The 22,967-nt window shown below is 36.2% G+C and overlaps 3 protein-coding genes across 11 annotated transcripts in view; 1 reads left to right on the top strand and 2 right to left on the bottom strand.

The window, feature by feature from the left end:
- Window positions 1-187: 187 nt before the first annotated feature.
- LOC109852913 (phosphatidylglycerophosphatase and protein-tyrosine phosphatase 1) lies at window positions 188-4,020 on the bottom strand. 4 transcript variants are annotated; one of them, XM_020424493.1, is made up of 6 exons: window positions 4,011-4,020; window positions 3,754-3,826; window positions 1,834-1,976; window positions 1,483-1,560; window positions 975-1,214; window positions 188-892 (listed from the first exon to the last, which is right to left on the bottom strand). In XM_020424493.1, the coding sequence occupies exons 2-6, from the start codon at window positions 3,767-3,769 to the stop codon at window positions 764-766; spliced, it is 606 nt and encodes a 201-aa protein (XP_020280082.1). In that variant the 5' UTR covers window positions 3,770-3,826; window positions 4,011-4,020; the 3' UTR covers window positions 188-763. The 4 variants fall into 4 exon arrangements, with proteins under 4 accessions (XP_020280082.1, XP_020280081.1, XP_020280083.1 ...); XM_020424492.1 differs by having other exon boundaries at window positions 3,899-4,013; XM_020424494.1 differs by lacking the exons at window positions 3,754-3,826; window positions 4,011-4,020 and adding an exon at window positions 2,180-2,265.
- Window positions 2,695-22,967, bottom strand: part of LOC109852912 (mitochondrial GTPase 1) — a 41,543-nt gene continuing 21,270 nt past the window's right edge. Inside the window, exons 1-2 of one of the 2 annotated variants that reach the window (XM_020424491.1) lie at window positions 4,579-4,656; window positions 2,695-3,826 (exon numbers count right to left, since the gene is read on the bottom strand). In XM_020424491.1, the coding sequence (XP_020280080.1) occupies window positions 2,783-3,769 (987 nt within the window). In that variant the 5' untranslated portion in view covers window positions 3,770-3,826; window positions 4,579-4,656 and the 3' untranslated portion in view covers window positions 2,695-2,782. Of the gene's footprint in view, window positions 3,827-4,578; window positions 4,657-22,967 lie in introns of those variants that run through there. The other variant, XM_020424490.1, reaches the window with a different exon arrangement.
- Window positions 4,951-22,967, top strand: part of LOC109852909 (syntaxin-binding protein 5) — a 33,337-nt gene continuing 15,320 nt past the window's right edge. For 4 of the 5 annotated variants that reach the window (XM_020424486.1, XM_020424485.1, XM_020424483.1 and 1 more), the window contains exons 1-12: window positions 4,951-5,096; window positions 12,290-12,387; window positions 13,145-13,327; window positions 13,538-13,672; window positions 15,694-15,757; window positions 17,214-17,418; window positions 17,507-17,582; window positions 17,707-17,861; window positions 17,978-18,269; window positions 18,498-18,741; window positions 19,001-19,260; window positions 19,472-19,661. In XM_020424486.1, coding sequence (XP_020280075.1) covers window positions 4,977-5,096; window positions 12,290-12,387; window positions 13,145-13,327; window positions 13,538-13,672; window positions 15,694-15,757; window positions 17,214-17,418; window positions 17,507-17,582; window positions 17,707-17,861; window positions 17,978-18,269; window positions 18,498-18,741; window positions 19,001-19,260; window positions 19,472-19,661 — 2,022 coding nt within the window. In that variant the 5' untranslated portion in view covers window positions 4,951-4,976. Of the gene's footprint in view, window positions 5,097-12,289; window positions 12,388-13,144; window positions 13,328-13,537; window positions 13,673-15,693; window positions 15,758-17,213; window positions 17,419-17,506; window positions 17,583-17,706; window positions 17,862-17,977; window positions 18,270-18,497; window positions 18,742-19,000; window positions 19,261-19,471; window positions 19,662-22,967 lie in introns of those variants that run through there. The other variant, XM_020424484.1, reaches the window with a different exon arrangement.

The following is a 22,967-nucleotide window of genomic DNA, read 5'->3' as shown; positions in this document are numbered from 1 at the left end:
CGGTGGAATTATACTACCTCTTGTAGCACCATGCGTTCCTGATAACTTTGATATTATTTTCGCCGATTTGAACGACACGTATTTGAATCGACTAGGCTGTATTGTGGTCGCACTATGCTGTTTCAAGTAAGGATTAAAATAAAATAGTCAAATGATTCCAAGTGCAATTATACATATATATAATATATTATTGTGTAAAAGTTGCATTTATTACTATTTATTTTTAATTGTACATTATCTTTGGACAATAACTAATCTCATAACAAAAAGAATGACTCTTTGAAGGTCCTTTCAGTTATATACGAATCACTTCAAACCAACATCACGTGAAATTATATTTGTTTTTCTGTATGAACAAGATATTTCGCAATACACGGTAATATACTGTATGTACTTACTCAATAAACGGTGAAAATAATTACTAGCTTTCTCGTGAGAAATTATTTTTAATGAATTTAATGCACACAAATCTTGATGGACATTGTCTTTTAAAGTTTTAATGCGCAGATCAATTAGAGGATTCAAACTCATATTATTTGAAAATATGAAAATTTAAATTGTTAACAATAATAATCAGTGAAAGACACTCCTAAAGTAACTCTTGTAATTTCTACTCATGTACGGAAAAGTTACGCGATTTTTTATAGTAAATTCTTATTTATTTATACAAAACTTAAATCCATACATAAACGAATATGTTTTAGAAATATAACATTTTATTTTTTTTTTTAAACAACAAAAATTTATAAAATATATTTTTTGATTACGACTTAGATTGTACATGGTTTCTATAAAATTCTTTTAGCGCAGACCATTGTGCCGTATGGAGTAATATATGCGGTCTCTTAGTTTGTATATAGCTTACTGCTTCTTCGGGTGTCCAATTATTTTTCTAAACAAACAAAAGATGTGAGATTTACTGTTAAGAATGAAATGTTCTAATTTTATATTCAGAAGACAATGAAAACTCTTACTACTATTAGGTAGCACGCTACCAGTGTTGCGCTTCTTGTTCTTCCGGCTTTGCAATGAACGTAAACTGTGCCACATTTGTTGTGAACATCGACACTGTTAGAATTACCCAGCATTTTAGTTGGCACAGAACGAAATTTGTTAATAAAGTTCACACCACTCTGCAATTTTTCCTGCGAGGGTGATTGAAAGATATCTGTTGTAGATAATTGTAAATATTCTACGTTGTATTGCTGCCACTCCTGGATGAAAAATATCATATTAATGATTTATACATACATAATCATTTTATGCAAAATCTTCTGAAATTTTTTTGGCTGTGTTCGGAGAGCGCATCATTTGCGCTATTGCTATCATAATATCGCTCATTAAATGTCGAAACAAAAATAGAATACCGCAATAGCGTTGATAGCGCGCTCTCCAAACGCGGCCTCTGATATGTAGTCTTTGTAATATTTTCTCTTATTATTAAAAAAATGTTATTTAAAAAAACGTTTTACTGTCGCGCACCTTGTTTGTATTGCAAAAAAGTAGCTCGTAGTCTTCATTCATAGATACAACAGCCTTGAGATCTTCATCTTCAACTAACTGAAATAAAGAAAGAAGGAAATGAATAAAAAACACCGCAATAATTTTTTCTCTCGAATAATTGAATGACGAATGTTATTCGGAATTGCGATTATTAATGATATTAAGATTCAAAAAATTATATGGCACTTTTTTATCGTTATTAATTACGCGCATTTTTGTGATACAGATGTAAAAAGTAACGTTTTAACAAAATTAAACTTTTTTTTCATATATCTCTTTTATACAGAATAAATAATAATAATAATTTTCAATACAAATATTTGTACATACCTGCTTCGTCAATCGCCGAAATGGTAAGGCGCCTAATATAACAGTTTCGTCTATTCTGTCGTACCAATTTCGAGATGTAATTTTTTCCATAACGATGTTGTAAAATAAAGTTGGGAAGAATGTCACTCTCGCAAACATTTTCGCTAAAAACAATTTTTTATCAGTCGTAAACTCTGAGATGCTGATGTAGATTTTTATTTAAAGAGCCGCAGCGCGTGATATGAGCACAAACTTTCGAACGTCCTGAATGTCTTCTTCCGATCAGGCGCAGATAACGGTAAATCTCTGTTCACTTATTTAAAACAAGTTTATGTTAAATTTCTCTTTTTTATTGTTGTTATTTTACCTTGTTATTAGAATGGAGATCTTAGATTATTGACTTTTCGATTCAATATATCTACATGTGATTGTCTGAGCAGCACTGCACGAATGAAAGAAATGAAAATTGTGTTTTAGAGAAGACGAGTCAACTCGCGAACTTGACTCCCACTCCGGCGTAAAAGTAAAAGGAAAAGAACTGAAGGAGGAGAAAGAAACACGTGGGGGGGAAAGCCCACCCATTGATACAATCTGTAGTTTTAGTCTGTACATTTGCAGACTGACTTGAATATTTTTAAATATTTATTCACACTATGTAAGACAGACATGAAATCAGAGAGAGAAGAGTTAAAATACAATTGTGGAACATCATGCACGTAACAGAAAAAAATCGTTTTATTAATTTAAAAAAAAAAAGAAGATATATTTAGATAATAAGTCATTTTTAAAGATTAATTTTTGAGTACTTTAGTATTGAAGAATGTTCAGAGTACGAGAGGAGAAAAAAATATTTATATAAAACTTGAAAATATATTTTTTCATTTGAGTTTTCATTTGAGTTTCAGTTTGAGAAATTTCATAAATTAATATTATAACAATCTTAAATTACATACACTCTTTATTATTTTCATTAAGCTAAACTAACATTGCGTTCCTGTGATTTTTCTAACAAATCATTATCTAAACAATAACGACCTAACTCTCCTTTTCTAAATGAGCTGATAAAACAATCTGCTGCAGAGTGTAAATCTGGCATTTTTTGAAGACCATCATGATACTTTATAGTCTTAGTTTTTCCCAATTTTGCGGCGATGTACGTAAGCACATATGTCACATTGTCATTTGGTTCTTGCAAACCAAATTTTTCAACATATTCAAATCGGCTATTCCTGTTCAGCCAATAGAGTAGATAATCAGCAAGCATCTCTATTCCTATTATATTATCTTGTATACACCCTACTAGAGCTAATTTAAAGCCAGTATGAAAATTTGTAATAGAAGGAGCTAAAATACCTGGTGTATCCAACAGATACACCTTTGGATTTTCTGATATCTTTATTTGTGTTAGTACAGCTCTTGTAACACCAGGTATTGGACCAACTGGACTGGCTTTGGACATGCGAAGATGATTATTTCTTAAACGATTAATCAGAGAAGACTTTCCCACATTGGGCACGCCAATAACCATCAAGGTATAAGATTCATTTGTTATTCTATTAAAACGATTTGAATTCTTTATTAAGTCTGTGGCTAGAGGTAGAATTTTCTTCATGCCTTTGCATTGTTCTTTTTTGAGATTAGTGAAGATAACATTGGATAGCCTTTCTCTGTTTAATGTAGACATTATACTTTCTTTATACTTGTCATCAGCTAAATCCAGTTTGCTCAGAACAAGTATATGTGGTTTCAGAGTCGTCAGAGTCTTTCTAAAATCTACATAACGCCCAGAAATTGGCACTCTTGCGTCATGAACCTCTATGACACAATCTATATTTTTTAATTGCTGTTGCATCTGTCTCAGACCTTTTGACATGTGGCCGGGAAACCACCGGACTACATCATTAAAAACAAACTTTTTTCGCAGATTCGCCACTACTTTACCTCCTGGGTTTGACATGTTGCAACTTTGTCTTGTACGTCTGTTGTCTTCAAAATGATGGGTTTTTGCCAAACTCTGAAACATGATAAAAATAAGAAGTCGTTCACAAACATCTGGTGTTTCATCACAAAAAACTATAACATGTACATATTCCATATAGTGTGTTGAAATATTCAGAATATTTTCAAGATTTCTTTTGGCGAGTCTGTAAATCAAATGTTGGTGTCAATGAAAACAGATGGAATATAATAACTCGTACAATAGCAGAAGACAGGACGGCAAAACAATTTGAGGTTATCGCTCACAAGATCAGTTTCCTGCGGTCGGAGATCAAAATAACAATAGAGACAACGTGAGAGCCACAGGAAGGTACATTTCCATGAAAATACTGAAATACGTAAACACAAAATTTGAGTGAAAATAATTTCTTTACGAATTTACGTAACGCATATATTGGTCGATTATTGAGCGTTCGAACATTTCGTAACGGATCATGGGTTTGCAATTAGCGCGGATTTTTAATGTGCTGAGCATTAAGTATGCAGCTTTAAGAATCAGCTCTTCCAATAGCGAATCATGAATGCGGCTCGTGCGCGATTGCGCGCCCATGCGTAGCTCGCATTGCGCCCGCGCAACTCGCGCTCGCGGCCGTGCGAAAGTCCACATGAGCCTGTTGCCAGTTATTGATCCTAGCGCGATTAAACAACACCGCATTGCCGTCAACTACGAAAACAATTTTCGCCACGTCTCGGCCGCGCTCGCGTTCGCGTTCGGCGTAAAAGCGTTGGCGCGACGGCCGGACAAACGGTTCTCGTGTGTCGATTCACCTTGCACCCAGATAGAGATTGGTGCGCGACACGGGAGCAAAGGCGCACGTTGCATCGTCCGAGACTCGGCAGCGGCTTCGATGACACGTCCGCTGACACGTACTGTCAAAATGTAGATAGTCACCCCGCGGCAGCGCAGCGAGCACCCGTGCGAGAGATCCGCATCCGAGATAGAGAGAGAGTCGACCGCGCCGAGACGGAGCGAACATGTCATTGGATTTTCGCGAAACGACTCGAGCCGAGAGCGCGTCAGCCTAATATCCCTCATATCCCGGCCGTGATTTCGTAGAAAACGAGAAACAGACGGACGGACGAACGGACGTTATACGAGAGACGCACGAACGGCGCGTTTGCACATGTGATCCCCCCCGAGTGGTCGACCCCATTTAGCAGACGCGATGAAGAAGTTCACGATCAAGGGTGTACTCGACGGGTTCCGGTCGTCGGTCCCGCAACCCGTCAAGCCCGACCAGGAGATCGTCGAGAATCTGCGAACGGAGCACTTTCAAGTTAAGAAGGTCAGTACCGACACTAACAAGCGAAAAGCAGTATTTCTTTGTTTGCCCTAATTAAAGTGGACCTGTCGATATATCTGGCTGTTTCTTTGAGATAAATTTCCCGCAGAATTTTCTCCTCTCTAAGCGAGCAAAACATCCCTTTTCAACAATTTAACGATGTGCGTCAATTTATGTTAATTCGAAATATATCGCACGGATTGAAGTCGCTCTCTGCACCCTTTCTCTCGTCGTTTACAATTCTCGTTGGTGTCCGTCAACCAAGCGAGCGCGATGCAAGTTGCATAATTAAACATTTTATGGGGTCAGCCATAAAAGAAAATGTGTCACCGACGACGAGGAGATAGCGTTGGCTTTGATCAGATCCTATGCGCGTGCAAAACCTACATCCATGCTCCGCCATGTGTTATATAATGGCTAAAAAGAGAAGAGAGAAAAATTAATATTCGCATCACATAAAATTCAACTTTATATACACGGCAAATAGAAAACTTCAACGATTTACATTTTATTTGCGGTATTTTTACGTGCTGCATTTTAAAATCTGGACAACCGAGCGGAAAGCTTTTTTTTCCCCGGAGGCGCTTGGCTCTTGAGATTTCGAGTTTTTCACCTTTTAAAAATGTTTTCGGCGTAAAATCGCGTCGTCGAAATGCGAGCTACGTAAGCTTATGTAACTCTTCAACGCTTCAACTCTTTTGGAGCACCACTGAAACATACAATCGGAACATTTTTTTTTTTTTGCTTTTATTATCGTTCGCGTTCGATTCGTTCGGAAACGCACACATGCAAGTTCTCACGTTTACAAGCTTATCCCGATTGAAACCACGATGAAAATAAATAAACTTCTTTTCAATATGTACGTATATATACTTTTCAATTGTACGTTCTTTTGAATCTACTACGTATCCAATTTTGATGGCAGTATTTGACAATTTACGGAATGTAAAATCGTGTGTGTCGCTCCGATGTTGATGTTTACGAGACACACAAAGAGACTCACAAAGCCCCAAGTACAGCTTGCTAAGGATCTCAAGTTGTCTACTTTCGAGAACATGAGCCGAGGAACGTAAACATCTCCCCCCCCGGTTGTCGATATTCGCTCTATATCGCACGAGGTATCGCTTGCATCTCGCTTGTCAAGTTCGTGCGCCAAAACTGTGTCCCGGTCGTTTATTTGCACGAGCACCGGGTTGTTCGCAAACTGTCGGTGAAGTTGGATATTATCGGTTACGTATATCTTGGCTTCGGTATAACACGCGTTCGTGCGAATATCCGTTACGTATACGCGGTCGAGGAACAGATAACGATATGTGTAGATATTGCAACGCGCGCACGGAAGAAAACCCCGGACGGATACAGCATTGCCGATTAAGGGGCGTTTTACGTTGTAATAGCGCCGCGTATTTTATTATGCGGCTGACGACGACGGCGATCGATCTCGATGCATGTCTCCGCGACGTTTTCGAATTATTGAATTTATATGCGAAAAACCACAGACGGTTTTTCTTATTCTGAGATTTCGATCAATTATTTTGCAAAAGAGTTTTTTTCTTTTTTTTTATCGCGTTCGCGACGAGAAATCACGAAAAACGAAATCTCTCGACGCGAAAATTTATTCGAGCGAATAAGCGGAGCGTTTTTTCGACTTCGCTCGTCCTTCCGTCCGCTCTCTCGAGATAATCCACTTTCTCCAAAATTGCTCGTGCAGGAATCGATTTAGGAAAAAACGTTTAAATAACACTGTTTGTGATTGAGGTCACCCGTTTGTAATTTTCACGGCAAGTCACGAACTTGCGATTGGTTACGGCGCCGCACCACGGATCTTACGTCGCGAATGCGTTGCATTCGCCTCTGCTGAAATCATCGCTCAATGCGTAGGTAGGCGACACTAGTCATCGTTATAGTGTTATTGCGCCGAGAATAACATTGTAACTTGTATATATATATATCGGTTGTTTTATTTTGCGTGTATCGATTCAGCATCTTCTTTCTAACACTTTTATACTGGGTGTAAAAATATATAATGATGTAAAAAAATCGCAAGAGAGAGAGAGAGAGAGAGAGAGAGAGAGAGAGAGAGAGAGAGAGAGAAGGGGGGAGAAGGAGAAAGGAAAAAGTTTTAATCAGAGCAGCGCGTGTGGTTTAGTTTTATCGACAAATAAAATACGCAATCTCAATCACAATTCTCTGCTTATCTCTCTTTGTTCCCGAGTCAACGTTTATGCATTTATGAACGGTGATAATAAGTGCATTATAGAAGCGCGATCGTGCAATTCCACGAAAAAATCACGAGTTTTCTTGCAAAAAAAAAAAAAAAAAAAGTAATAATTGGTATACGCTATACGCACAACATAATTGCTGACGGTTTGTTCCACGGTATCGCGGTTTATCGCTTGACGTAACATTTGCATACACCGTTCGTAGTGCATCGCAAAAATTTCAGAGCAGCACACATTCGAAAGCATTCTCTAATGAATATTGATCGAGGCTTTTACGAAATGAAGCGTTTACTCTTATGTCGCGTAGTTTTAGTCCGATCGATGTATTAAATTATACGATCGGTGTTGCACAAAATTTGTTATCGATGGCCGTATCGATCGATTTCGCTCTTTTCCTTTTACATTTGTTGACACTTAAAATGTTCGAAAAATAATATTTGGAAAACGCTAAGAGAATTATTTGCACAAATGCGCAAGTGTTTTATTTCACTTTATATCTTTCGCGATATTCTTTTTATTATATATATATACACATATATATATATACACATCTCATACAATTTTATTCATACATAAAACCACACATCATAAAGGCAACAAGACCGGCGTATACTACGTATACGTGTTTGTGTTTACGATAATTGAGATTTATTTATCGTGAACGTTTTGGTGGTAAATTCTACAGGTAATAAAATACGGAGAACGAGGATCAGTTGTACTTCCAATAAAAGCGGTTTATGGAAGAAGCATGTGACAGATCTGTCAATACAGTGGAAGTTATGATGACCCGCTCTCTCGTGGATAGCTACGTATGATATTGCCAATAAGAAATTGCATTGTGCAATGTATCCAGAAACTGCCGGTACTCGAAACGCAATGATAAACAGCGATCGCGCTCGATATTACGAAAGGATCGGACAAAATATCTTAATCGCGTACATATTACATTCTTTTGCAACAAAAGAGATTGACCGAGAATTTATAGCGAGAGAATTTTGAACGCGAAAAATTCTGCTACATAGTAAAAGCAAAGTGAAAGCGTATAAATTTGCGAGATACGGAAGATTTTCTACTTGTTAAGGGATAACTCGCAACCATTTATCGTGCAGGTTTCGTCGTAATCTTTCGAAAAATACAAGAGACAAATTTGCCCTGCATGCAGGTCGGACGTGACAAAGAAATTATTGTACAGAGAAAAAGAGAGAGAGAGAGAGAGAGAGAGAGAGAGAGACAGAGAAAGATGGAGTGAGAGAGAAGATAGAGTGCGTGAACCTTTGCGAGAAATTAGAAATTACGTCGCGACATACACATTCATTTGAGCACGCGCGTATCTGAATCTGTCAGCAGAACGGAAATAATGGCCCCCGGCGCCTCTCTCTCTTCTCTGCAACTGCGCCTAGCTAGCGCAGCAGTATAATAGAATGCTGAAATGAATAAATTCGAGCCGCGATACAGCAAGATATACACGCGATATTTTTTAATTTACCCGGATATCGAGCTACGTAAAATAATTTTCCAGGGAATATCCGTTGTAATCAAACTTTTTTTTTTTTTTTTTTTTTGTTAATGGCTGTTTCACAGAAATGAACGCGCGAATGTGAAATTATTGCATAACGATCTGACTTCATTCTCGCGCACACATTTTTTATTGTCACACATTTCCCGTTTTACAATAAAATAATACGAGCAGTTATTTCTTCCTCGCCGTTTGAGATAACCGTCACGCGCAAGTTTTTTTTTTAGAATAACATTTTTAGTTTGTTCCTCTTTTTTTTTTTTTGCACCGTATATACATCATCCTGCATGCTGTATGTTATACAAAAAAACCCGGGCACATAGAAAAAAAAAAAAAAAAAAAAAACAGAATAAAAGCTGACGTGCGCGCGCCAAAGTTTTCACTAGCGGAAAATTGATAGCAACCTTGATATTGAGCCGACGCGCTGTGAGTTACTCGTGTACGTTTCGCCATATCTATCATTTTCGTTCACATCGCGTATATGCGCATTTTGTCGTAACTCCTTGGACCAGACCGCACATCAATTTTGTTCCCGCGTTCCATTCTTACCGCGCAACCCGAGAAGACTGCAGGAACAATCGAGATGTATTCAAGGCCAAACGAATTGCCACTCGAACGAATAACGATCCAGATTGTAAGACATTATCGGGACAAAGTGTGTGACAATATTTTAAACACTTGGACGTGCGTGAAGCTGATAACAAAATTCGATAATGTTTTAAATTAAGAATTCTTTTTAGATGTTCCACGATTCACAATTTTTTCGTTTTAACGTGCTATTTAAATATTCAACGATGCATTCGCGGAAAAATAAAGATTTGCTGAAATAACAAGAAATTAGTTAACATAGCTAACAAGAAAAATTTACCAAGCCTATTAAAAGATTTTTGTCTCGCCAGCAAAATGTTTTGTTGATGAAACAAAAAAATTCAGTGAACTCGACAAATTTTTCGGCTGGCCGTGTAAAAGCAAAAACTTTTTTTTTTCCGTGTTGTTTAAGCAATATATTAAAGCACTATGCGCACCGTTGAATGAGAAAGTTTCTTCGAAAGTTTTTGATATGATTATACAATTACATTAACACGGCGCGGGGCTAAGTGAAAGATAATGCTGATTTTATGCGCGCTCGATTAGATGCGGAAGGATTTGTAATGCGATTATGCGTTTTACCGTAATGTAATTTGCGCGATATTACTCCTCGTCGTTTTCCGAGAGAAAACGTTTTCTAAACGACGGAAATTGTCGTCACAAATGATGAAGTTATTTTCCATCAATCTGGTCTAGGTCCTTTTCTCTATCATTTATTTAGTTAGTGCAAACTTCGCTTGTGGTTCCGTTCTCAAGCGCGCAGATTCCCGAGCGAATGTTTATGCCGGGCATGCCATGTGTACTTTCCCATGATTGTTATATTTGTTACGACGTAGAGAAAGACAAAACAAACGCGAATTAATCGGAGAAACGTGTTTGAATTCGCAAAGCTGTGTTGCAAAGGGATTGTCATATTGCGGCTAGCGACTGGCTAAAAGCGGTTCGGGGAAGAGTTCTACTCGCGCGGATAAAGTTCACCTGCGCGCACCGCAGAGTAGGTTTTCCGGCCGCGCGTTGATCGGATTGCCGCACCTGCACGGGGGTAAAATCGTATATATGGCCGCCGCAAATTACAATGCAATCATCACGCTATAACACGATCGACCAAAACGTTTTCTGATATTCGCGATAATCCGAGCTCGTCACGCTGTGTAAGCAGATTAAGCCTCAAAGCCGCAAAATTGCATTTGCTACCTACATGAGAAAACTGCACATTCGCGATATACCGCAAATTACTTCTCCGAATAGAAAAACGCAAATGTATTAGACAACCGGACCAGACGACGGTGAATTTGTTAAATATATATATATAAGTATTGTTTTTTTTTCTTTTTTAATTAATGGGTCAATGGTTTTGTCACACAAAACAGAATCCGCTTTCCACATCGAATCTGGCACAATGCGTTACACTGACGTATGTGCGCGATGCATATAAAGCAAATTCAGGACAACACTTGGACGTTCCGTATAAAGGATCTCGCGTTTGTTTGCATACGTTATATATTCGAGTACACACACATACACACACACACACACACACACACACACACACGTACACATACGTACGTATTCCGGACATATTTTTTAAAAAATAGGACACATTGTACGGTACGTTGGTACTTACAATTTTTTTTCTTTTTCGACTTCGCCTTTGAGAGCTTTCGTAATCTTTTTACTGTGCCGCGAATGGTTTGTCGCTGAAATGCACTCTGCGGCACCGACAATAGATCGTCGGTAGACCGGCAAACAGGCTCATCGGAAATTGCGCGCCTCCGGAGACGCGAAATCGGAAAAAGGAGAAGGTTGCTTCTTCCTGGGCGCTCGTAACTTTCGTATCGTCGTATTTTAACCTACTTCCCCGGCGCCCGACAGTGGCGGCCGGTGAAATGGAACGAGGGCAGTTTTCACTAACAGCGAAAAGCGGTGGTGGAGTCCCGCTGCACCAAAATCGATCTCAAACCTTGTATCCGTCTCGCTTGTGCGTCTCCTTCTCTTTCGAACACCGGTCGCGCTCACGATTAACTCTGAAACAAGAATTTCCCAACTAGTTTGCATGATCGCTGATCACGTCACTCTATCGAGCGTGGCGCGATTCTTTTAGGTCGTTTTTTTTTTCTTTTGTTCTTTTTCAAGCGAGCTAAACTGACTCTAACTTTGACAAGGAATGTTGATGTAGCGCGGCGGATAATCATGAGAGCAAGTTTTGCGAAAAGCGCTTAGCGAGACGCATCTTCTATTTCATAAGGTTACTCCAACCCTCGCTTTGCACGAAGTAAAGTAAAGTAAGGCGAAGTGCTTTTAAGAGAAGTTTCCTGCGCGGAAGGCGCCTAAGCCTCAATGGTCTTACCAGACACAGCGCACATCGGGAAATAGCGCACAAATGTCGTACGTTGTGTTACTTTATGCGATGAAGTTTTATCCCCGGTCTGGAGGAAAAATACGATCATTTCTCGAAATATTTGTTTCGCAAATATAGATTTCGCTTTTGTGAGAAAAAAGAAAGAATTTATTTTTAGAAAAGTCGGGAGAAAACTCCTATCCTTCCTGAGCCTCCTGCGGTTTTCTCATCTTCGATATCAGCCCTTTTCTCTAATGATGACGAGCTCTTTATTGGGAGAGAGCGGGATAATGCCCGCGACTTTAAATACCTCCGACGGACAATACATATCACTAACATTTACGTATCGAGCAACAAAGGTATAGAATTAACAGTAGCCAGGTTGTCCACGAGGTAGCACAATAGGAGCCCGTGAAACAATACTCTGTCCTCCCCGCTTGATATATCTCCGCAACCCCTTGCAAGGATGAATAGTCTTCCAGACGACTAAAGCGGGAAAGATGGCATGAAACGGACGCCTTTTATGTTGCAGACATTCAGACACGGCTTCCCGCATCAGCCGACAGCGTTGGCATTCGACCCAGTTCAAAGGCTCCTAGCTATTGGCACTAAATCAGGATCCCTCAGGATGTATCCTTTGACGTTATCGTTAATCGTTTACGCTGGCATCCCGCATAATTAAGCGCCTGCTTTTCCCTCTTGAAAAAAGAAGAAGAAACACCGTTTATATTGTTGAAAAGAGAAATCACTGTATTTATGGACCATTATATTCCAGTCTTTCGAAAAAAAAGAAAAAAAATCTATTGCGAGAGAAATACACGCGTATCCGACAAATATTTTATATTGACGGAAGTAAAAACTTCATAAGCCGTGTGTCCGCTTTTAGAAGATTGCCTTAAAAAAAATTTCGGGAGTTTGAACGGGTTTGTACAATTTTAGCGGATTAATTACACGGTTCTGTCGGTTCGTGACTCTTCGACCGTGTGTTCTTACACGTCAGTGGCTTCATTGATCTATCACGGCCAAAGTGTGTGGCAATAGATGTTCATCGCAGTTCGATGGGCATACTAACTACCACGATCGACGCCGAACGCTATATGAACGGAAAAGTTCCGAACCGCATTGTCAATCACGATGTACACATAAAACTTTTACGATTTGCATTTTAACGTGTTTGTCGTCCGCTTGACGCGCCAAGTTAATGAGTCAACGTCAGCAAGTACTTTGTCCACGTGGCGAAAAAAAAAAATCTTTAACTTTGTATCGTTTGATGGTTTTCTTTGTGATAATTTGTATGCGCTTGTTTGACAAGCTACCGTGATAAATAGATAATTTCTGTGGTTCTGATTAAAATTTTCCTGAATTATAAATCACGCGCAAAAAACAGTTTGGGTAGACCAGGTGTTGACGCACACGTTAAACATGAGGGAGGCGCGGCAGTTATACAATTACAGTTCTTGGTCAACGAGGGAGCACTGGTGTCCGCCACGGCGGACGACACTCTGCATTTATGGAACTTCCGGCAGAAGATACCGCAGGTGGTGCAGAGTCTCAAATTTCAAAGAGACAGGTCGGTCATTAGAGTATGACTTTACTCGCTTCTCCTAATTTTACTCCTATGAACTTTGTCGTACGTGAAACAATGTAATTACGACGAACATACATAATGATGTCATGCACAGCAGATACTTCGCATTCCGCGCGCAAAAGCATTTTGCGGAAATTGCTCGGATTCTGCGACGATGATCTTAATTAATATCGCGTAATATGTTTCTAACAGAATCACCTGCATTCACCTACCGCTTCAGAGTAAATGGTTGTACGTCGGGACGGACCGAGGAAACATTCATGTACTGCACATTGAATCATTCGTTCTATCCGGATACGTAATTAATTGGAACAAGGCTATCGAAATGTAAGTACATAAGTTTTTGCTAAGGATATTCAAATAATAAATGAACAAGGGCAAAGTAGCAGCCTATGTTTTATCTCGACATATATGTACGAAACACACGGTATAACTTAACAAATGGGAGTCGATAAGCAAGGTCGATGAATCGATAAACCGCATATATAGAACATAATAAGCTTTCGATGTATCACGCGCTGATCGGCATAAGTTTTAATTCCACTAATTGCGCAAAATAAAATAAACACGTTCGCAATTAAACGTTCGGGGGTTGTGCATCGAAATAAGGTAAGTACCTGGGGTATAAAATGCCACTTAACTCAATTGATTTCAGCTACGTTCAGAGAACATTTCTATCGAACACAGAGAATGTAATATTGCGTAATGTAATGATATAAAGACTACAAAATATAAATTTGCCTTCTTTAGTTCTTAATTAGATACTGTTTTAATGAAATTTTCTGTAAGGCCGAAGGAGATTAGCAACGGAACGACTTGCTGCGCAAGAGAGGCGTACGATACCTGTATACATGCGAGAGACTTTTTTAAAAGTTGCGAAATATTGGCATTTATGGTCGTATTACGGAGAATATATCGCGGATGAGTTTTTGCACATCTTTTTTAATTTAAAGCCTTCTCCAATTCCGTCTCGTTAGGTATAGATTATTTGATATGAAATATGTGATATTCCCTTGATTTTATTTCCAATAAATACGTATTAACGACGAGCAACCATCGCAGTAACTTGGAGAACGCGTTAAATTAAAAAATAACAGTTTAGGTCAATTCATTTAATTGTCCTTACGAAACATTTACAATATATATATATAACAGGTTGCTACTCAAGAGAAGTTTTTAGACTAATACTTCAAAAAGATGAGTGAAGTGTAATGTCAGATCCTTTTTATTTGTTTATTTTATTTTATTTTTTTTAAAGTAATTTCCGGATGTGTCGTTCAAGATTGCGTTCTAAATGTGTGAATGTATGGGTCACAACTACATTTCGGTGACGGATAACATATATATATATATATACTATACATGGTGCCTATAAATTATCTCTGATTTATAAAATTTTATTAATATTCCACATTTTTTACTACCGAAAAGAACAAATGTGTAGTTCTTTAAGATTCTTTTTTGTGCCTGATTGTAGACCCATAGATGTGAATGTGGCAAGTGATGGTGTAAGGGTGTTCATTATAAGTGTACCACCATTGGGACTGAATGTTTCAAACGACACGATAGAAAATATTAAATCGATAAATCAATTAAATAATTAAATGCAAATAAATTGACCCAGTTATGAACTCTATTTAACGAAGTCCAGGAATATATTGGCTCTTATTTATATCACTATAGATCTCTTTTCCGATAATGCTTGCTACGAAATATTAATTAATTAATATCGTCATTAAAAGTAATTTATGTAGTCGTAAATAACGTTTGACACTCTCTCTCTTTTTCTCTCTCTCTCTCTTTCTCTCTCTATCTATCTTTCTCTCCTACTTTAACTTAATGAGAATTAGTTACATGGACAATATATATGTAATACATTCCCAATAGCGAGACACTTGAATTATGTAAGCAAATCCTTTAATCTTTCTTTTACTTTCCAAAAATTTATTGCTGTCGAGACACCGAGCCTCTTGTTAATACTTTTACGCTTTAATTTCTTGGCATTAACATACGCAACAAAATCTTGGTAACTGTTTAGGAATGCTTTATTGTTTATTGTTTTTCTAAATAGTTATCGACCATGTGTTTTCTTTATCGCATTTCATCAAAATATATAAGTGATAGCGTCAATTGTGACGTACAAGACTAATGATGATCATCGGCATTTTCAATGAACACAGCGTAATGATTACGCTAAAAAAAAAAAAAAAAACCGTGATCATGCAAATGAAAACTGCACACAAGTGTTTTTATATGTTTCACAATTAACACAAGAATAATTTTCATATACATGTGTGTGTATATACATATATATATATAAAAATATTATAAATATATATATTTTTCAGATCTAGAAAGACCCATCCTGGTGCTGTAGTACACTTGAGTGATAATCCTTTAGATTTGAGCAAGGTACGCGCGTTTTTGAGTACGTTTTTTTTGCATTATTATCCCATTCTTATCATAATTTCATGATTGACATTATTCAATTTTAATCGTGTGACGCATTAATAAAAGAAACAAAACCTGCGCGATATTATATATTGGCGTTCGTTCGATATTTCTTCCAAAACTTGGATTGGACTCGATCCAAGCAAATATATAAGTGCAAGTGTGTGCTTGCATGTTGTATGTGTGCATGCGTGCATGCTGTCACTGTTTGTGTGTATAAAAAACGAGTCAAAAACGCCTTTTTTCATCGAAAAAAAAAAAAGAAAAACAAGAAGTCCGCAATGTTTGATACTCAAATAGAAATGTATATATCATCTCGTTCCGATGTGTTTGATAAAAGAAAAATTGAGAAATTATATAAATTGGTTCTGCAAATTGATGAGAAAGTCACATATCGCGATCATGGTCACTCATCTTTTTACACATTTTGTACGAGTTCATTGTTAGTACAACGGAATTTCGGTTAGAGAACTTACGCAAACGTATATATCATGTATTTACCTTACTAAATTGTGAAGTCACGAGTATGTGACGAGTGGTTTGGAGTGTGTGTTCGGGATGCATCTGCATCCTTCTCTGTGTCCTTTGATATGTGTTGATATATATATACATATATATATTATATATATATATACATATATATTGTGTAAATTTGATATTACATATATGATGTCGCATAAGTATAAAATATATACTGTTTCGTTTCTTTCAGTGGTGTCTGTGTGTATGAAGAAATATATGTTAGTTTACACTTTAATTGCAATGAAGAAGTTGCGCATTTTTTAAAATTTTTTCTTTAGCCACATAGAAAAGTTGAAACAAGTCAGTTTAATTGCAATGGAGTTACATGTTACTTTTTATTACATTTTTTCTTTTTATAGCCATAGAAAAGAGTACTGTTGAACAACTGTAATGTAAGATCGCGCAAGGGTTTTTGTATACACAAAGACCTTTATTTTATTTTTTTTTATAATTCTTCAAAAACACGGGTTTTCTAACACAACTGAAGAACTCGAGTATAGTGCAAATTGTGCGTTACATTTAATTATAATTTTATTTGATCGATGACTTAAACTTTTCGCTCACTTTATTCGTACTTCCTCAGCGGGTCATTTGATCAGTATCATGCAGAGCAATCATCGTACTTTTCTGAGTTTTACATGTGCCCTTCGCACAAATCTCGTAGAAAGCATTGTTCTCACTATATTTTTATACTTGATCTCTCTGTACGTTTATGTTAAATGAGTTATCGTGATGAATAGAATCGAGTTTATCAAGAATATACATTTCGTCATCTATAAATATATAAAAATTATATACATATATACCCACGATTTCTCGTTTCAAGGAAATATGTGTGTCTCAAATACAAAATAGGTAAAGGTGCACCTCATAGACACGGATGATTTGCTTTCAGTTGCTTATAGGATATACCTCAGGACAGATCGTTTTGTGGGACTTGAAAACCAAGAGTGCTGACTACAGATGTCAGACCGATGAACAATTGAAATCGATAACATGGCACCATGAAGGTAAACAATTCATGAGCAGCCACGCGGACGGCTCTCTTTCGACTTGGACAGTTCGGCAACCAAAGCCAACAAATGTAACATATCCACATGGTGAGACTCGATTGCGATAGTACAAACCTCGTATTAGTACAACTCTCGATTACATCGACCAAAACTTCTTAATATCTCTTTTTAACAGCGAAATCCACTAAAGACGGAGAACCCGAACCTTGCAAACCCATTCAGAAAGTAGAGTGGAAATTATCGAGAACAGGGTAAAGAGAGATAGATACGTCTTTTGTTTTATATCGTAGAATAGTTTAGTTGCTAGAACATAAGCAATTGTTAATCTCTTTTTCCCGAGTAGTTTACAAACTACTAAAGATAAATTTTTATCAGGGAAGCATATGTGATATTTTCCGGTGGATTGGCATATGACACCACTGGGAGAACACCCAGTATTACAGTGATACATGGAAAAACTACTACGGTGCTTGAAATGGAGCATAATGTTATAGACTTTGTAACGCTGTGTGATAGTCCATGGGCTAGTGGTACAGTAGAACATATTTTGCAATAATTCTTAGACAAAATGTTACTTTTCTTTTGCAATATGATATATCTCAATCAACGGCATTACATTACTATTAGCACCGTTGTAACTTTTCAGATTTCCAAGATCCTTACGCTGTTGTTGTTCTACTACAAAACGATCTGGTTGTGATAGATTTGTTAACTCCCGGATTTCCGTGTTTCGAGAATCCGTATCCTATGGATATACACGAATCGCCTGTGACGTGTTGTGCATATTTCGCGGATTGTCCCTCGGATTTAGTACCTGCGTTTTATTCCGTCGGATCCAAGTCGCAGAAGAAGACCGGTTTTAGCGAGAAGGAATGGCCTATTTCCGGTGGAGAATGGAGTTCTAGTTCTAGCAGTTATAACGAGATTATCCTCACCGGGTAATATTATCACGGATATGACTTTATGTTTGCCTTTTTGATTGCGATAACACGATGTACATATACGTGTATACGTATGTATATGGCGTATACATATATAGCGCTGTTAAAACGTGCCGTGTAGAGCAATATATTACTGTACATGTCATCGTACATGTTGTCGCATGTTAGCGCCTATGATCGATAAGTTCCTTAAATTTCTATAGTTACATACATGTTTGTTCGCAGACATGCCGACGGCAGTATAAAGTTTTGGGACGCTTCCGCAGGAACATTACAAGTTCTTTACAAACTAAAGACGGCGAAACTTTTCGAAAAGACTAGAACGCGTAGTATAGATTCTGAGGAAGACCCGTTAGCAATTCAACATATCTTCCTTTGTCCCGAAAGTCGGAAATTAGCTATCGCGGGAAGCGGCAAGCACGTCGTCTTGTTTAAATTTAAGAAAGTTGAGAGTATGTCCGAAGTAGTGGTAAGTTATTTTACATTCCCTTAATGTGGCACTATACTAACGCACCACTCATTCCGTTCTAATCTAGCAGAGAGGAACTTGCTTACTTACGACAGAATGACGAAAATAAATTATGCATATGACACGCTTTTCTAATGTGTACATAGTAAACAGTTTTATGGAGACTTTTTTTTTTTTTAATGAAACGTTCCTTTCACGACTTTTCTGCGCGCTCTTGCAGGAAAAAAGGATAGAAACACTCTTTTTTTCTGTGTTGCAGACTTTAGAGATATGCTTATCAGTAGATCCTGGAAGAGACGCTGATACCGGCTCACCGGATCGAGAATCTCCGGCGCCTGGGAACACCACAGGAAATGTGGAAACGAAGATTACGGATTTCAATCATCCAATGAAAGTCAAGACGGGTCTGCAGAAAAGGGCTCCCGGTTTTCAAGCAACGTTAATTTGTTTGACAACTGCACCTAGTGGAGAACAGCCCGAGAGTATAACATCTCTTAGCTTAAATTCGTCATATGGCCTGTGAGTGTAAAATGTAACTTGCAAAGAGTCAAGTATTTTCAACTGAATCGCGATAATCTCGTCAAAAAAAGTTTGAAAATATTTATACAGCACATTGGCTCACATCAGTCGAATAAATCTTCGCTAATTTGATATCATATGAGCTGAAATTTGTTGTTAAATTTGTTAAAATATATCAGAAACGCAAAAATATTTTAACGTTTGTTCGCAGATTGGCCTACGGGAACGAGTCGGGACTAGTGATAGTGGACATCGTACAGAAGATTTCACTAGTCGTGCTGAACACCAGCGATCTCGGAGGTGGGTCTGATCCTTATCAACGCGTCTTACGAAGTCCCAAACGACAGGACGACCTAAGACGGGAAAATGAAGACAAGGCAAGAAGTCCAAGCACAGACCAGGTACATATAGAAATGCACTTCCTTTTACATTAGAACTGTGTACACATTAAGTTTACCCTTGATTACGTCTAGAAAGACCTCTTATAGAAGTTTTATACATATTCGGCGTCTTGCATTCTGCTTTCTTTGAGTGCCAACATTATTATTCACTGCATGATTATAAGATGTCTAATTTAATTCCTATGTGCGGAATAATTTCCGCTTATATATAAAAAATATCTTAGTTTTTCAAGTTTTTTCATGACTTGATGGAATAATATTCTACCTTTACTTCTGTAAATATGAATTATCGATTCGTTTTGTAACACAAATGATTGTTATATGTGACACGCGCGCGCACGTACACTTTAATATACGTGCGTGTGCGTAACAGCTACTACTTAATTGCACAATATGATGCATTGCACAATATTTTTAACGTTGTAATCAAAAAGGTATTAAAAGATTTAAAGATATCTCTGTAATTTCCTGCTTGAAGAATCTTCCTGCAATTTGATTCGAGATACTTCTTGTTATTTTACGTGTTATAAATCCTCGAAATATTACACATATAATCTATCATTGTTGAAAACACCTTATATTATAAAGCAAAGCAAATGTTGGCAACAAAAAGATGAACTACACTTTCTCTAGAAACCAGCGACATATTTCTAATCAGAAAGGTAATGATTTGATCTTTTAACACAGACGATATTTCAGGCGTAATTAAAAAATACGTGATTTTTTTAATCGTGATAAAAATAAAAAAAAATCATCTCATAATATGTATAAGATATAAATAATTTAGAAAGATGTTATTAGATCAACTATTTTTTAGCATGTACAAATTAATTTTTCTATTTTAGCTTATTATTTACTCATTTTGTTTTTATTACTGTTTCCTATATATAACTAACAAACGTTTCTCTTAGGTATTTTAGATGTCGCTTGTTACACTATTCACATAGTTAACATTCAAAATTTGGATAGCAAGAAGGTATTATTTGCAACGAGATACATTTCTCTTTAAAATGCAAATTATATAAAAAATTAAATATTTATATCGTGTTTACATACGTGTAGGAGATGTTTTAGATGCATTATTATATATATTTTTTATATAATGTAGTGAACCAAAGTTTATGTAAATTTTTTTAAATATACATATATAATATATTCTCAGATATAAAATTAATGTAATGATAAAAATATCTAAAGAGATATTGTGTGACAACTTAATGCTTGACAAATTTTTTCAGATGATATTAAGATATATTATTTCTCTCTCTCTCTCTCTCTATCTCTCTCTATCTCTCTTTCTTTCTCTATACATATTCTCTGAGAGAATTCGAGCAGTTGTGTCTTAAGGGAAATAATGGGCTTTATATCGGCAACTCAACTGGTCAAACTTGTCATTTTCCATGTGTCGAGAGATTCCTTTATAAATTATATCCGCGATATAAAATTTTTTTTTATTTTTTAAATATTGTATTACACATACACACAAACCCTCTAGACTTTACAATATAATATTAACAATATGTAATAATTTACTAACAGGTCTAATGTAAGATGTTAAGTAATTAAGGTATTATAAAAGAGCATTTCATATTCTTTTAAAACAGATATTTTGTTTTTAATGTTATTTCATTTAAAAAAAAAAAAGAAACCAAGCTGTTATAGATGCTAATTATGTTTTTTTATAAAAGAACAATGATCTTTTTCGTTGTACTTACATATATATTTTACATTTAATGTTTAGCTAACTTTGTGTCTACCATTGAAGCAAGTAAGATCAAACATATTTCTGTTGAAGAAATATCATAGTTTTTTTGTGTTGTGCAGTGTTGCTCTGTTAAAATTATAGACTTATTTATACATATATTATTTGAGTAGGTAGCAATCAATAGTATACACAACATTCGGTTTCAATGTTCTTAAATTTGTAATTAGATGATAAAACATTGTAGTAAACTGAGTGCAAATAAACAAATGGAGAAGTAGAAAACAGCATAGAAAACAGCATTGGAAATATTAGTTACTTAATACGTGATGACAAACAACAACGATTCTCACATAAACGTTTGATGGGATCTGTGCATGTGCATAGATTTTTATGAAAATCCTATAAAGCAAGATTCGCAACAATTTAAAAAAAAAAATATGATGTATTATTCGCAATATTTTGAAATTATACTTTATAATTAACTTGCTTCGAAAACCGTATGTTATTTGAACAAACATAAGTGTAATATATGTATATTAGTAATATATAAACTTTTGCAATATTATTTGTAATTTTGTTTTTTTTATCACAATTTTTACACACATACGATTAGAGAGAAATTGTTATTAAGATACGCCTTATTATGCATGAGAGATAACTATAAATATGCAACATGAACTTCTTACATCAAACATTTGCAGTGGCCAGCTAACTTCGTGTATTTATGTATTGTACTATATACGGCAAAAAATTATCAGGTATGTTGATAAAAGCAACTATAAAAATTTACGAACATCAAAAAGTATTATCTCTGCCGAATATTGAATTATATTTGAGAATATTTAAGGTAATATTTAAAAGAAAAGTTAAAGATGATATGACTAAATGACGTTTTTATATAAACAAAGTAGAATAATTTGCACACATGTGTGATTATTTTTTATGTAGTTGAAACTAATTAATGTGTTTCCCGTATTATCTTTACATTTTTAGTGAGAAAATTAAAATTATGTTTGTCATATTTTTTTTTATTTCAATACATGATATTTGATTGTTGAACGTAGTGCTTAGACACTTTTATCATTGTAGATAACACAGTAGCATATTTTTACAAAAACATATGTTTTTGTGGAATATCTATATATAACGGAACATATATATATAATAATTGTAAATCACATGTTTCAGCTACGTATGTACATCACATCAGTAAATGTCAGCATTATTCAGTTATTGATGAGAATTATAGCAGGTGATTAAAGATATATCCGTACACAAATATTAGAAGAATGTAGAGTAAATTACTGCTAATGAACATTGAAGATTCGGTATATTTCTGTTAAATCAAATTTAAGCTTTGTGTGAATTTGACCTCAAATTAACTTACCGTAAAGTGCTTTATGGCGCAAAAAACATTATCATTGAACTGCTATCTCAGTTGCAAAAGTCAATTTGTTCAACTGTGCAAATTGTGGTGTTTAATTTTTTCTATTATCAGATAGTCATGTAAAATTTTTGTGTATTTTTGTATTTGTATCGGCACCTGCTACCTCTTACTGATGTAATGCATAAATTACATCCGTTCGTTTAGAGATCATCTC

This window comes from Pseudomyrmex gracilis, unplaced genomic scaffold, assembly GCF_002006095.1.
Source record: "Pseudomyrmex gracilis isolate BER0280 unplaced genomic scaffold, ASM200609v1 scaffold_39, whole genome shotgun sequence".
NCBI classification, from domain to species: domain Eukaryota; kingdom Metazoa; phylum Arthropoda; class Insecta; order Hymenoptera; family Formicidae; genus Pseudomyrmex; species Pseudomyrmex gracilis.
This window is presented reverse-complemented; position numbering and strand designations above follow the sequence as displayed.

Bases quoted from the DNA above. Each gene is read 5' to 3' on its own strand.
- LOC109852913 (XM_020424492.1), bottom strand. The intron at 1,215-1,482 runs GTGCGCGACAGT...TTTTTCATCCAG, and splicing joins TTTTTTGCAATACAAACAAG to GAGTGGCAGCAATACAACGT. The intron at 893-974 runs GTAAGAGTTTTC...TTGTTTGTTTAG, and splicing joins TAGCGTGCTACCTAATAGTA to AAAAATAATTGGACACCCGA.